This window comes from Saccostrea cucullata, unplaced genomic scaffold (assembly GCF_032062105.1).
Source record: "Saccostrea cucullata isolate Sc308-1 unplaced genomic scaffold, CSIRO_AGI_Scuc_v1 ctg157, whole genome shotgun sequence".
Lineage (NCBI taxonomy): Eukaryota > Metazoa > Mollusca > Bivalvia > Ostreida > Ostreidae > Saccostrea > Saccostrea cuccullata.
In genome coordinates, this window is record NW_026918429.1 from 645,748 (window position 1) to 660,324 (window position 14,577).

At 33.7% G+C, this 14,577-nt stretch overlaps 1 protein-coding gene across 1 annotated transcript; it reads left to right on the forward strand.

Annotated features, from left to right (window-relative positions):
• Window positions 1-5,142: 5,142 nt before the first annotated feature.
• Window positions 5,143-13,017, forward strand: LOC134266040 (serine/threonine-protein phosphatase 2A catalytic subunit beta isoform). The gene is made up of 8 exons (XM_062748272.1): window positions 5,143-5,219; window positions 5,481-5,621; window positions 6,158-6,367; window positions 6,511-6,684; window positions 6,798-6,887; window positions 10,447-10,608; window positions 10,758-10,876; window positions 12,010-13,017. The coding sequence occupies exons 2-8, from the start codon at window positions 5,511-5,513 to the stop codon at window positions 12,080-12,082; spliced, it is 939 nt and encodes a 312-aa protein (XP_062604256.1). The 5' UTR covers window positions 5,143-5,219; window positions 5,481-5,510; the 3' UTR covers window positions 12,083-13,017.
• The last annotated feature ends 1,560 nt before the right edge of the window (window positions 13,018-14,577 follow it).

The window sequence follows — 14,577 nt, forward strand, 5'->3', positions numbered from 1 at the left end:
AAATGAAGTGTGTGCCCAAAAAAGGTTTTGACACAAGGAATATACCTGTGAAATATGATAGCCACAGCCTCGTCCACTCAAAAATAATGAGCAAGGGAAAAGTTTTTGCGGACAAACAGATGAACAGACAGACTGATGCAGGACGGACAGGACAAAAACTGTATACCTTCGATTAAGGGGGCATTAACATTTTTATACAGTCATGCATGCATTTGTTTTTTTTTGGGTGTTATATGCTTCTGATAAGAGATATAACTTCGAAAAAAAAACTAAATTCAAAAATATCCAAAAATTCGTTTCACAATCGAATTAAAATTAGACTTCTATTTTCGTTTCTCTACTATACGCTTCAATACAATAGAGGAGCGAAATACAAGTCTTTATTCAACAGGTGTTTTTACGTATTAATCAATTTATTTCATTAATTATCGATAATAGTCATGCATGGTATTCACAGCAATTTGCATAGTATCTAAAATTGCTTTTTTCCCCTTAACTAATTTTTATAGTGTATACAATGTAGAGTAATGAAATAGCAAAAATTCTATATCCAGACCCTCAATCAGGCTTTTACTTATCGCGTTATATATAGAATTTGATATCCTTTTTGATTTTAATGTTCGACTGATTAAAAGTCAAGGCTTGAAAATCATAAATTGTATATTGAAATGGTTTTCGAATGAAAGCTAAATTCTAATTCTCTTTATCATTTAAAATATTATTCATTTGAAGTGAATGCATTTAATCGTGAAAAGAGCATAGAAAGGAAACTGCATAATGAACTTCATAGGGTGTACAAAATAATCATTACAGAGTTAAATTTTCATTATATAGAAATAAGTATACTGTTATAAACTCATTATTCAGAATAGAACTCTGGGCAATACAACCCATTACTTTACAAAATAACAAATAGTACATGTAACATATAATACAATGACTCTCCATGAGTCTAAATTGGGGGGGGGGGGGGGTGTCAAACCCCAGGTCAAGTGTTCCTCAGTCCCACAGTTCCACTCGTTTATAGTTTACAGTTGAAATAATTTTGGATATAACAGTACCTAATAATTCAAAGATATAATATAATACATAACAATGCTGTTTTAATATACAAACATCTGAAAATTAGTCTTACACAGATAGAAATTACATGTAGCTCAACCCGATAAATCTTCGTTACGTAATATTTGGGCATGATGGATATATTTCCCCAAACCAACTAAAGTAGATATGCGGTATGTACCTAACAATTGAAGTAATTAAAATGTACTCGGCGATTTGTTATAATTGCAATGTTTTTGTTTTATATGAAAATATGTTACTGTTATAAGTAAAACAGAGATAAGAAATTTGTTCATTTGATAAGCCCTAACCATGGTACCTGATTAGCGCCCTTATCTTGGAAGTCTAATTAGTGTCCTAATTATGGCGCTTATCAGATGCTATAAATGTATTAAGTGTCTTGACACCTAACAATGGTGCAGAGGCCCTAATACTTGGAGCCGATTGCCCTAATAGGTGCCCTAACGATGGAGCCTAACGCCCTTACAGGGTGCCCTAATGAGGGAGCCTAACGCCCTAACAGGTGCCCTAACGATGGAGCCTAACGCTCTAACAAGGTGCCCTAAATCACGTTAGGTGTCAGACAAGGTATATAAGGAGAGAGAGTTAGTGAGTTGATATACATTGCTTGTACTGGATTGTAAACTACCTTTGGATATTATTAATACACTTGTTGAAACAAACTTTGTCGTTGTTCTGATGTTAGATCTATAAAGATCTAAAGTTCCTATCTTCTACACGGGATCCACAATATTTTGTGACGCGGGTAAAAAACAAACACCCCATAGAGAAAAACGTTACAATTGGTGGCAGCGGTGGGATCCAAAGAAGTTATTCTACGTGTAACACCGGAACGGAATAGCACTGAGTTTGAAATGGAGACACCCATTTTAAGGAGGAAAATTACGCCTACAAAGGTAGGGCAGTACTTTGACAGTCCAGCTCCTCTGAATGACTCTGGAATAGAGGCCAATTCTGGGTGTACAACAGATTTGCAGCCCACAAGTCGAGTAATGCCAGACAGTCCTAACTTTCAGGAGTTCGGGCAAAACTCGCAGGGTCTTTCTGTTTTCAACGAGTACAATCCAAGACCAAGCTTAAAGAGAATCCTATTTATTTGGGTACTCTTTGCTTTGATGGGATGCTCCCTGATGGTGATGACCTGGATCTATTTTCCAGAAAACGAGATCGTGCAGGAATCTCAAGAAAATGCAGTAATTTCTCTAGTAGCGATAACGAGCATGTTATTGCTTGTTACGGTAATCAGAGTAATATGGAGGTATGGAGGATCCGGTCTGCCAAATGCCAGTAAGGAAAGGGAAATTTCTTTGATACCCAGTGATACACCCTATACTGGTGGTAGTGCACCTAACGCCCCTAAAGGTACCTATCAGGAACCTAAGGTTTTGGGGCAATCTGGACGCGCTACTCCTTATTTGGGCAATCAGTCTCCTCAGGGACTTGGGTGCAATCTTGAATTTCCTATGGCTGACGGGACACCTAAAAACAGTCCTATGACACCAAATGCTGGTCAACGAACCAACGAATATCCAGTAAGGAGGACCTTCTCAGGGGCCAATGATGATGTTTGGGATGAGTTTTTACACTATTTTGAAAACATCTCAGAATTAAACTCATGGGGACCCGAGAAATCTCGCAGAGTTTTGCTTAGCACCTTGCGAAGACAAGCCGAGAGCTATGCATATGGAATGCCCCTTACTGTACAGAAAGACTATGAGCAACTTAAGGATAAGATGAACCAAAGATTCGGGCATTCTGCAATGAAAGAAAGGTATATTGCAGACGCCAAATTGAGAAGAAGACTACCGGGCGAGTCCCTGCGAGATTTAGGACAGGCCATCGAAGATTTGTACCGAAGGGCCTATCCAGGAAATCCAGATTTAGTTGAAGAAAATGCTATACAGTCCTTCTTAGATAAGTGTGGACAATCTGAGGATTTTCGACTCGCAGTGAAACGGACCAGACCTAGGACACTTCAAGAAGCAGATCTTAATGCAATGCAAGAAGAGTGCTTGCGGATTGGGGAAAAAGAATTGCCAAAGGAGACAAAACCAGGCTATAAGCCTGTGTATGAGATTGAAGATGGGGAATGGAATAATGAAATAGCAGCTGCGGATACTGCCAAACCTCCAAGCGCGGGTGACGGATGCAACAGTATCTATAATAATATGAGAACCCCAAGTGCATGTACCAGTACAGGACCAGGGAGGAGGGGACGCCCTTACAACCCGTGGAACCAGAGAGAAGGAGGAGGATTTCAAACAAGCGACAGTTCTCGAGACCAAAATTGTGTTGAAAAGAGAACTGTAAGGAATTATTTAAACTAAAGATGACTGATGCCGGAGGCCAGGTGTCAGTCGGTTCATGGCCTAAAACCAAGGGATGAAAAACCCAAAGCAGGAAAAGAAAAAGTTGGAAGAGAAAGTGCTAAAAATAGGGCCGGAGAAATCTTAAGACCAATACCAGTGTAAACTACATGGACTTTTGATTTAATCTAGTGACATTTTTATTTGATAAAATTTTATTGTTTTACTTTTTGTCTTTCTGTTGATTTTGTTTGGCTTTTGTGTAATTTGATTTTACGTATAATTAATGTTCATGTTTTAAATATTGATGACAGTGGAAGTCATGTTTCAAAAGGAGGGACCAATGCAATGTTTTTGTTTTATATGAAAATATGTTACTGTTATAAGTAAAACAGAGATAAGAATTTTGTTCATTTGATAAGCCCCAACCATGGTACCTGATTAGCGCCCTTAATTAGTGTCCTAATTATGGCGCTTATCAGATGCTATAAATGTATTAAGTGTCTTGACACCTAACAATGGTGCAGAGGCCCTAATACTTGGAGCCGATTGCCCTAATAGGTGCCCTAACGATGGAGCCTAACGCCCTTACAGGGTGCCCTAATGAGGGAGCCTAACGCCCTAACAGGTGCCCTAACGATGGAGCCTAACGCTCTAACAAGGTGCCCTAAATCACGTTAGGTGTCAGACAAGGTATATAAGGAGAGAGAGTTAGTGAGTTGATATACATTGCTTGTACTGGATTGTAAACTACCTTTGGATATTATTAATACACTTGTTGAAACAAACTTTGTCGTTGTTCTGATGTTAGATCTATAAAGATCTAAAGTTCCTATCTTCTACACGGGATCCACAATATTTTGTGACGCGGGTAAAAAACAAACACCCCATAGAGAAAAACGTTACATAATATTCATTTATATACTAGTATTTTTTCTTACTTTTAGATATCTAGGACATTGGAGAATGAAATATATTTCATCTTCTATTAGATGATTATCACAAATGTCGCATATTCTAGCATTTCTGCTCTTGCCTTGGTACCTTCCGCATTCTACATTGTATATTTAGATAGTGCGACGAAAGCCTGATGCGGGAAATATGCTTTTTTAAATTACTTTGAAAAGGTTTCGTTAAATAGGGTTGCATTTTACAGAAATCAGATTGGACAATGTGCTTATATAAAAAACATTTTGACGAATTATCCATAAATGCATTGCACTCTTGGGGTGTATATCTAGGATTCTGTTTTTATATATATATGCATGAAATGAGTAGAGTTTATTACTTGCTGGTTCATCCAAAATTCTCCCAGATTATTTATTTATTATACTTTTATCTGTTTAGTTTATATGCCATTATATTCTACCGTGGTTTTATGTGCTTTAAAGAAGTTTTTATAAAATTGGATCATAGAATTCCCCCTAAAAATGTTATTCTAAACTGAAAAATATCCGTCTGGTTACAAGTACTACGATGTCATATTTTCTGTACTCTTACCAAAAACTTAAAAAATTCATCTATTACAGCTAGACAATTAAACAGCGTAGATGCATAATTTTAAGTAATATTTATATTTAGATAAAGTACTCCGAGGTAAAGTTATTCATCATAACTTAGGCTTACATGTAGTTTAGATCAATATCGATATAAAAGTTATGTTTAGCATGGGTAACTTATGCTCACTTTCATATTTTAAAAACAATGGTAAGAAACTGATACAAATTGTCAAAAAATAATAATGAAATCGGGATCGGTATCCTTACCGCATTCATTTATATCTTGAAACTCAATAGGTGGCGCTTTTTAAAAGTAAATATACCCGTAAAGGTAGGTTAAAACACTCTTTTGCAAAGTATAAACGTTCAGAATTGACAAGACTATCGTGAAATGTTAGATTATCAAATTAATGAAAAACATATTCTCGAGGATTGGGTATTCATTTAAAACATGTTAATGCACATCGTGCGGCGTATGACGTCAGTCACATTTTAACTTGTCGGCCATTTTGTTTGACAATGTTTTAAGACGGCACTCCACTTCGCACAGTCTAGCTTACATTCTATGAAGTACAATTCATTTTCATTGTAGTTGAATTCATATTGAGTGTAGACTGTCGGAATGAGTCTTATTGAGGATAGAGCGGCAGCAAAGGAACTTGATCTGTGGATTGAACAATTGAACGACTGCAAACAACTCTCGGAAAATCAAGTTAAAACATTATGTGAAAAGGTGAATTTTAGCACGCCAACGTACATAGATTTTAGGTTACCTTATATGTTACAATATTTACTACATGTAGAAATGTTTTGATATCTTTTTAATCTTAATATTGCCAGAAAAAATGACAACGAACTCCTTTCATTTTACATGGCAACCATTTCCTGCACATGGCCCTGTGTGAGTGCAGTTCATGCTGAGAACCAAATGTTAAACTTAGTATTACCTATAGTGCACGGGGCTTTAAAACGTGTTATTCGACAATAATTTTACCTTAAAGATTGTTTGCTTGCTGTTAGAAATTTAGAAATCAGTGAGATAGAAATTATAGAATGTAAGGTTAAAAAAATAGCTGAATTGGTGAAAAACAATACAAATACTGAGGGAACTGAGAAAAAAATATTTAAACATGGTAACGGTGAGTCACTGTTAGCAAAGTTCAATACACTGATACAGGAGCATGATTCTTCTCTGCTACTTCAAGTACTTTGCACACACCTGTCTTACTATAACTATTAAATTTTTCTTATTTCAACTTCCTGTTTTAGGCAAAAGAAATACTTTCAAAGGAGTCCAATGTCCAAGAGGTAAAATGTCCCGTCACAGTTTGTGGAGATGTTCACGGACAGTTTCACGATTTGATGGAATTGTTCAAAATTGGAGGGAAGTCTCCTGACACAAATTACCTGTTTATGGGAGATTATGTGGATAGAGGATATTATTCAGTAGAAACTGTTTCACTTTTAGTTGCTTTAAAAGTAAGTATATATTTGTATCGATGAACTTTACATGACTGACTTTCACTTCAGTAATGCCATCATAACTAATATGCCTTTGTAATTTGCTGCTCAAGCGTTTTTTTATTTTTTGTTACACATATTCCGTGTCTTTCCCTCTACAGGTTAGGTTTAAAGATAGAATAACAATCCTAAGAGGAAACCATGAAAGTCGTCAAATCACACAAGTCTATGGTTTTTATGATGAATGCTTGAGAAAATATGGCAATGCAAATGTATGGAAATATTTCACAGATCTATTTGACTACTTACCCCTTACAGCTCTTGTTGATGGCCAGGTGAGTCTTCCCTTTTCTGTTTGGTTCTGTAACTTTTTATTGTTTGGAATATTGTAGCAAAAGTGAGACTGTGCATTGTCAAGTATTGATCATGCTGATATCTCTGTTTTCAGATATTTTGTTTACACGGTGGTTTATCCCCATCTATAGACACACTAGATCATATTAGAGCATTGGACAGAATACAAGAAGTTCCTCATGAGGTAAGTAGTTCTAGCAAATAGGAACCCACCCCATTCCCAAGTTTGTAGTAAATGATAGGTAAAAAGTCAATGCACGTTGCAAACTATTAACAACTTGGTAAAGGTATCATGATATGAATTCATATATTAGTATATTGATTGTCATACAATATTTGCCTTACATTGTATGGATCAGATACATTTTACTTTTTTTATGCATAATAAAATACTCTCAGAATATTGCAAGCTTTTGATCAGTCGTTGGAGATTATTTCCTGGTGTGCTTAATGCATGCCAAGTTAATTTATGCAGAACATTTATTTTAAACAGTTTTGACTCTTTAACAATGTTAAACAAACTTTTGAATATGGTAAGTGTTGAGAAAATGCAATTGCTTATTTTTCCCCTCCAAGTTTAAAGATGAACTGCAAACATTTCATGGAGATTAACGTTAAACATTTACCAAATGTTTAAATTTGCAGTTATGCTATAGAATTAATACTCGATAGGCTTTTCAGCAGTTTGCACAACAAATAGAGTTCTTTAGTCTATTATGTAATTGTATTGGAAAGAGATACTTAAATAATTTCTTTGTTTACAGTCTTCGTGCTTAACTTTTTTGACTCCTTTTGACTAGCCGATTTGTCCGCTTCAGACGGGCATCTCGCAAAGAGATGGTCATAGTGCTTTGGTACGGGCAAGTGAAAGTATAAAAATTGGTAGCCCAAATGAAATTTTACTAGCCCAAATGAACAAATGACGTTTTAATAAGTGCAGTCACATTTGCATTTCTGATTTAATTCAATTTGATCATTAAACGTTCAAAACCACTTTGAGGAATTGTTTTAAACACTTTGCTGTATCAGTCAACAGTGTGACGTGCACACATCTTTAAATAAAAAATACTTACAGTAAGATTATGAAAAATTAACTATGTATCTAGATTTTAGAACAGTTGATATCATATATTTATTACTCTTTTATTTATTTATAAGAAAATAAGGGGTATTTCGGTGATTCCTAGGGGCCTTTCAGTGATTCGTAGTACCGATGTATTCAGTCCATGGTCAGATTTCCAGCCAATTTCGCTGACGCTTTGATTCTACGTACTTCATTTTGTGAAGCAACTTTTATTTCTTCTGTAAGTGCCCTCCTATTCGTGAATCACTGACCTGGGATAGCCCCTTCTTGATATTTTATAAAAGGAATCATACTTAAAATTCCCCACCGGAAATTTACTAACTAGCCCATCAGGCATGCATGTAAATAATTTTTGGTAGCCCGATCCCGATTTTACTAGCCTCTGTCATCGGGCTACCGCTTAATTTCGAAGACTGTGTTTAGCTTGAAATAACTTTGTATTCTTTTAAAATTATTATACATTTAAATTAGAACTTCATGCTTGTCAAACATTAAACTAAAGAATTTCTTAAATTTTGTCTGAGTGGAAAGGAAGGGAAAAAATTATATCAGATGCAAATATAATTTTGATGAGTCATTTATATATTTACCTACATGAATCGAACCACTGTCATTTGTAATTGAATAAAGTTTTCGAAGACATGCAGTGCAAGTTTTTCTTATACATGCTACACGTATGTTGAAATAATTTTCCATTTTGACTTTTTTTGATGATTGAGGGGAAGGGGGTGCAGGAAATGGAATGTCATTGGTCCTGTAGAGTACTCTTTATTGGTTAATTTTTTTTTTTGAAAAAAGATTGTTTAATGAAATGATTAAAGCATTATTATTTTTGGTATATTTAGAAGACTCAGGTAAGCTAATGATGAGTCATGAATATCTAACACCTTGGTCGGTACAATACAAACAATGTACTTGTCATCTTTATTATTAGAACAGTGATTTTATATCGAGGTTTATTTACAACAGAATGTAGGTTATCAGCACAGTCAGTATATGATTCATGTTAAGCATAAGATGAAATGTAGGTCAAAATATGAGTGTACACTTAAGAGAGGGGCTTTTAGTACTTGTTCAGTTATGTTTATTCTTTGTCTATTACTCAGGATGCACTGGTAAATTCTGGAACATATACAGGTACACCTGGCTTAAAAAAAGACCAGGTTTCACACCTTACCATATTTGAAGTTTGCAATCAATTAAAAAAAAAAAGGTTTGCAAACTTCCATTAGCATAGATTAATCATGTCTTATGTGGAGATGTTAATGTTGAAGAAAGATTTACAGTCACTTCGTACACAAACCGAGTCATACACAAACCAACTCGTATACAAAAAGTCAACTTGTACACTAAAAAAGTCAACACGTACACAAACCAGAAGTCAACTCGTACACAACTCATACATAGGTTTTCCTATGTGATTTAAGGTAATATTTGCCACAGTTTCCAAAAAATTGAGAAGTCAACTCGTACACAAATGTGTTTGCTGTACATTTTTAACTAGTTTATGCCTCTGATTTCTTTAATTCTTAAATAAATGTAATTATCTTAAATAATTCTTAAATTGTAAATTTAAATATTTTATTTGTTAAATATGTAGTTGAAAAACTTAATTCAAATGGATTTCTAATTGTCAACAAAATTGTTATACGCAGATGTTATATTTCTAAAAAGTTTTCTGTTATGCAAGTAATGCATGTTGATGTAGAATATAATATTTTATAGCATCCTAATTTATTATGTTAAATAGATATATAGTCTTGATCTAAATGCGATCTAAATACATGGTGAGAATTTAATGGTATACTGTATAACATATTTTTCTTAAACTTATCTAAACTTATTTAAATAAAAAAAGTTTTAGAAACTTACCGTCTTGCTGCAGAAAAGACAACTCTCTCGAACCATGGAGAAGTATAAGGATTGAAGAAACTTATACCGAATTATGAGCATCTCATAATTAGCGTTTGTCGCAGATCCAAGAAACCACCGCGCGTGTGTTGGTTTAACAATACTTCTTTGATGTCTTTGATGTTCCTATCAGGGAAGTTGAATTATTTAAATATTTAGGGAAAAAACTTAAAGAACAGTAACACTTCATGTTATCAAACATTATTTGTATAAAATTAAATCATAACGATTGTATATAAATGTTGTGTACGAGTTGACTTCTGGGTTTTGTGTACGAGTTGACTTTTTGTATACGAGTTCGTTTGTGTATGCGAGTTGGTTTGAATTTTGTAGGTCGGGTCGACTCGGTTTGTGTACAGTCAAAATTTAAGTGACGTGTTGTTGGTATTATTATAACTAATATATTAAACAATGTTAAAAAATAAGTCAAGTATTGTCATTTAAATTTTTCCTTAAAGCATGAAAAGTTACCTATTTTTTGTCTTTAATACATTACAGGCATTTCCTAAGTTTTGATCGGCTAAGGCTTAAAGCACAATTGCATGTATAACCATTTAATATCTATTTTTTGCACCTTTGTGTTATGCTAATTTATAGCCCATCTTAATTTCCTCTGGTATATGGATTCCCTAGATTATATCTGTATGCATTGATTTTGGGATGGAATGTATTGTCATCATTCAGAAGGGTCTCTTGACCCAGATATTAATTTTCAGAATGAATCACTAGGTGTTTATATGAATTTCAGGGTCCTATGTGTGATCTGCTGTGGTCTGACCCTGATGATCGAGGTGGCTGGGGAATCTCTCCTAGAGGTGCTGGCTACACATTCGGTCAGGATATATCAGAAACATTCAATCATAGCAATGCTCTCACTCTAGTTTCAAGGGCCCATCAACTGGTCATGGAAGTGAGTGTATATTTCTTTACTTCACATTATTCTGTTCACAAGCAAATTATTGATGAAATGTCAGTCAGATTCCAATTGTGTTAAAATAAAACCCTCAAAATGTGTTATTCAGTTTTATAGAACTTTTAGCAAAAATCTTTGTCTTGTAGGGTTACAATTGGTGCCATGACAGAAATGTAGTGACCATATTCAGTGCGCCAAACTACTGCTACAGATGTGGAAATCAAGCTGCTATAATGGAATTAGATGATGCCCTTAAATATTCATTGTAAGTTAAGTTAGGAAAAAAATGTGTTTAAAATTCTCTTGAAAGACAAAATATATTAATGGTCAATTTTGGTCCTTCATTATACCCATTGGTCAAGAAAGTGGAGGGGGAAAGGGGCCATTAAGGAGTATCCAGCCATAAATCCTTCCGTCTAGGTCATATACCATGCAATAAATTAAATGAGATTTTTACAGTCTTTGTTGCTTAGTGTCAGTATGTCGAATATGGATTTCCTATTTAACGTTTTTATCAGACACATCAAATTGCTTGAATTTCTTTGGAAAGTAGTCATGCTAAGATCCAGAAATTTCACAAGAAATGTGTTTTGAGTGCGTCTCCCAAGAGAAAATCTTACAATGCATTCCTAAGGTTGGAAAATTTATGAATGTTTTTTTTTTAATGGGTCCACATTTTTAGGGGTGCATTTTAGGTTACCTTTCATTTTAGCTTTTATTAAATTGAAAATTATAAAGGAGGTGGGGAGATGCCAGATTTATATTGAGAAAATGACTTCTTTTCTGATAAACTGAGATTGCAATAACTTGAAACAGAGATATTTTTTTTTTACTTCCACAGGCATCCACTTTTGTTTTTTTTAACCTGCCCGGTTATTACAACACCTGATTTCAAATATCTGTATAACTCTGTTTGCCAAAGATAACTTTCCACATGCCATGGACAGTGAGAAAGCGTTATCCTTGACCCCTTCTGGATACAATGTTTTCCCAAACTCATAATAAAAAAAAATGAAAGTTTAAAAAAAATTAAATTGCAGAGACGTGTCATCTTCCTTTGACATTTGCTATGCTCAGATTAAATAACCAATGCTCAGATTTCAGAAGCCTACCTTATTTTTAATTTTTGAGTAATAGTAATCCATTCTATTTATACCGGATAGTTAAAACTCTGTAAGTGAAAAATTTACTTAACAAGAGGCCTATTTAGCTATTCCCCCTCCCCCCAAAAAAGTTTCCTTTTTTCCAGTGATTATTAATTTAAGTTAGAAATAGCTTTTACAACCTGTTAGCAGTGAATTCAGTGATCTTAGAACCCTCACTAATAATGCCGAAATTGAATGCTTGCTCTAAATTCTGCCTATTGTTACTTTAAAGTTGCTTGTTTATGTTTTACAGTTTGCAGTTCGATCCAGCACCAAGAAGAGGCGAGCCCCATGTAACAAGACGTACCCCTGACTACTTCTTATAATGTTTTTAAAATTCAAATGTGACTGTATAGTAGTATTATGATGTGTATAATAGCACACTGGTGCATTTCTGTGACCCAAAGATGTGGAAAAATATCTACCTGATGTTGTACAGTTATCATTGTCAACATTTCTATTGTTTTAATTTGAGAATTAATTGTATAAAAGAAATTAACACTTATATTTATATGTTATGCCAAGATTCAGCTCTGCTAGCTTACAGTGAAAATTAATTTTCCATTTATACTTCCTGCAGTTTTGCTGACTAGAACTTTGTGCAATGCTAGGGGTTTGATTTTGTTGTCATTTTTTTTTGCGCAAGATATTTTGGTGTAGTTGCAGTCCATCTAAATGATTCCACACTGAATAAAATTGATCAAACTACACATGTATATTTCTCAACATTGATTTGTACATCCCTTAGAAAGGACATACATGTTACAAACAGTATCTGTGATACACTATAATGTAATTTAATATTAGGTAAAGGCAGTGAGATTTTTTTCAAGAAGTAGCTATTTTCTTTCATCTTTTTCCATGTTACTTAGCTTTTAGAACAGAAAACCTTGTAACTGTCTATATAGAAATATATAAGTTTGTGCAAGTCAAAATTTTGGTAATATTTATATAATTTATAATTTAAAAAATTCAGTAAAGCGTATTTTGCATGTTTAAATCGTAAATGAACTAGTTGTCTCAGTGGTTAGGTTTGTGACTTGTTTTTTGTAATTTCTTCTATGGAAGTTTGCATGATCTGTTTGTTGTTTACTGGGAACAGGGATGGGTGGGATGGACTACATGGAAGACATGTCATCATTTTCATTGCTTATATAGACGGCATGGAAACAAATTCCATACAAATTTATCAATGCACAAGACTCACAAAATGTTAATTTGTAAAGATACAAAGCTGTCAGAAAATAAAATATGAAATTTAGATGTTTTTTGCTTCTTTTAAGAAATGTAAAGTGGTGGGGAAAATGAGGAACGAAGGGATGTAAAAGCCACTTGCTACAGACAGAAACACACTATTACTGGTGTATAATCACAAATGTTTTACAGAAATACTAAATGTAAATATAAATTAAAATGAACATAAACACACTTCTAAATTTTATTTATCAAGATATATGAAGTGAACAAAAATTGTATAGAATGGAAATAAAAGAAAATGAAAATTTTGAACAATTTCATGATAAAAGAATTTTTAGCTCACCTCAACAAAGTTGGGGGAGCTTATGTCATACCCTCAGATCAGTGTCGGCGTCCCAGGTTAAGGTCAAGATCTAGTAAATAACTTTAGACTAATTTTTTGGTGCTAGATCCATTATGACGTCATAATCAATTTCAACTTTCTTTTTGTACTTTACCGCGTTAGCAGAATTATGTAGAAAATAGGGTATTTTTATGACATTCAATTTGAAATCAAACCTAAAAATTTGATATTGGTTTAAAGAAGAGGCCATGGACATACTAATTACCGTTTTCTGTGAGACTGTAGGCAATCTGGATACATTTCCTTTGTTGAATATGAAAAAAAACTCCTCTATGCATGACTGGTTTTCTTAATTTTTCATTGAAAAGACAGTTTAAAATACAGTTTTTCATCTTGTTTACCTACAAATTATGCCCCGAAACACCTTATTTGACCAAGTTAAAGTTGTAAAGCATCAATAAAGGAATTTATTTCTCAAATTTGATAAATCTGTAGGCACCTTTCATTTACTAGATCTTGACCTTAAGGTAGGATTCTTCTCTGGTTTCTGACTAGATGAAACACTCAAATTATATTTGCTTATATGTCTTGTATATTGAGGTGTAAGGAATTTTGAAAGATCATATTTTTCTATCCTCATCACAATTGTACAACTTTGAATAGAAATGGTAAACTGCGTTTGAAAATTAGCAGGGACTATATTTTTGGCGGAATGGTGGCGTATGAAAATATCTTCTTTTCTGCCTCTCAAAATTGTAATAGAACAATGAATTTAGTTATAATTTTTACACAATCGACGTCTTGGAGAAATTTTCAAATGTAAGTTAGATTAATAATGAGGGACTAAACTTTCAAAATATCTCAATGAATATGATTTTTCAAATAAACTAGAACTTTATTAGCTTTTAAACGCTTACTATCAAAGTGCAGATTTGAGCCAAAAATCCATAAAAAGTATTTTTTCTCTTTTAGTAAACGATCAAAACTTTTTGTTTTTGTATCATTTTGTACATTTATAAGACTACTTTATTATATGTGAAAATAAGAAAAAGTTAAATATAGGAAGCATATGAAAATAACTAATATGTCCTAAAAAATTAAGAAAAACAGAGAAAATTCGGATTAGCCAATATCCAGTTCAGTTAAATTATTTGTGTAAATTTGGTAATATCATGCTTTAGACCCGATATAGTAAATATGTTTTTATGCAGAAAGAACAATCATTAAACTTTTGAAATAGAATTTAAGTAGGTATCACATGATTAATTGGCAACAGTTATT

Excerpts from the sequence above, each read along its gene's own strand:
- LOC134266040 (XM_062748272.1), top strand. The coding sequence starts at position 5,511 with ATGAGTCTTATTGAGGATAGAGCGGCAGCAAAGGAACTTGATCTGTGG. Across the intron at positions 5,622-6,157 it reads TTAAAACATTATGTGAAAAG|GCAAAAGAAATACTTTCAAA; the intron begins GTGAATTTTAGC and ends TTCCTGTTTTAG. Across the intron at positions 10,877-12,009 it reads GATGCCCTTAAATATTCATT|TTTGCAGTTCGATCCAGCAC; the intron begins GTAAGTTAAGTT and ends TATGTTTTACAG.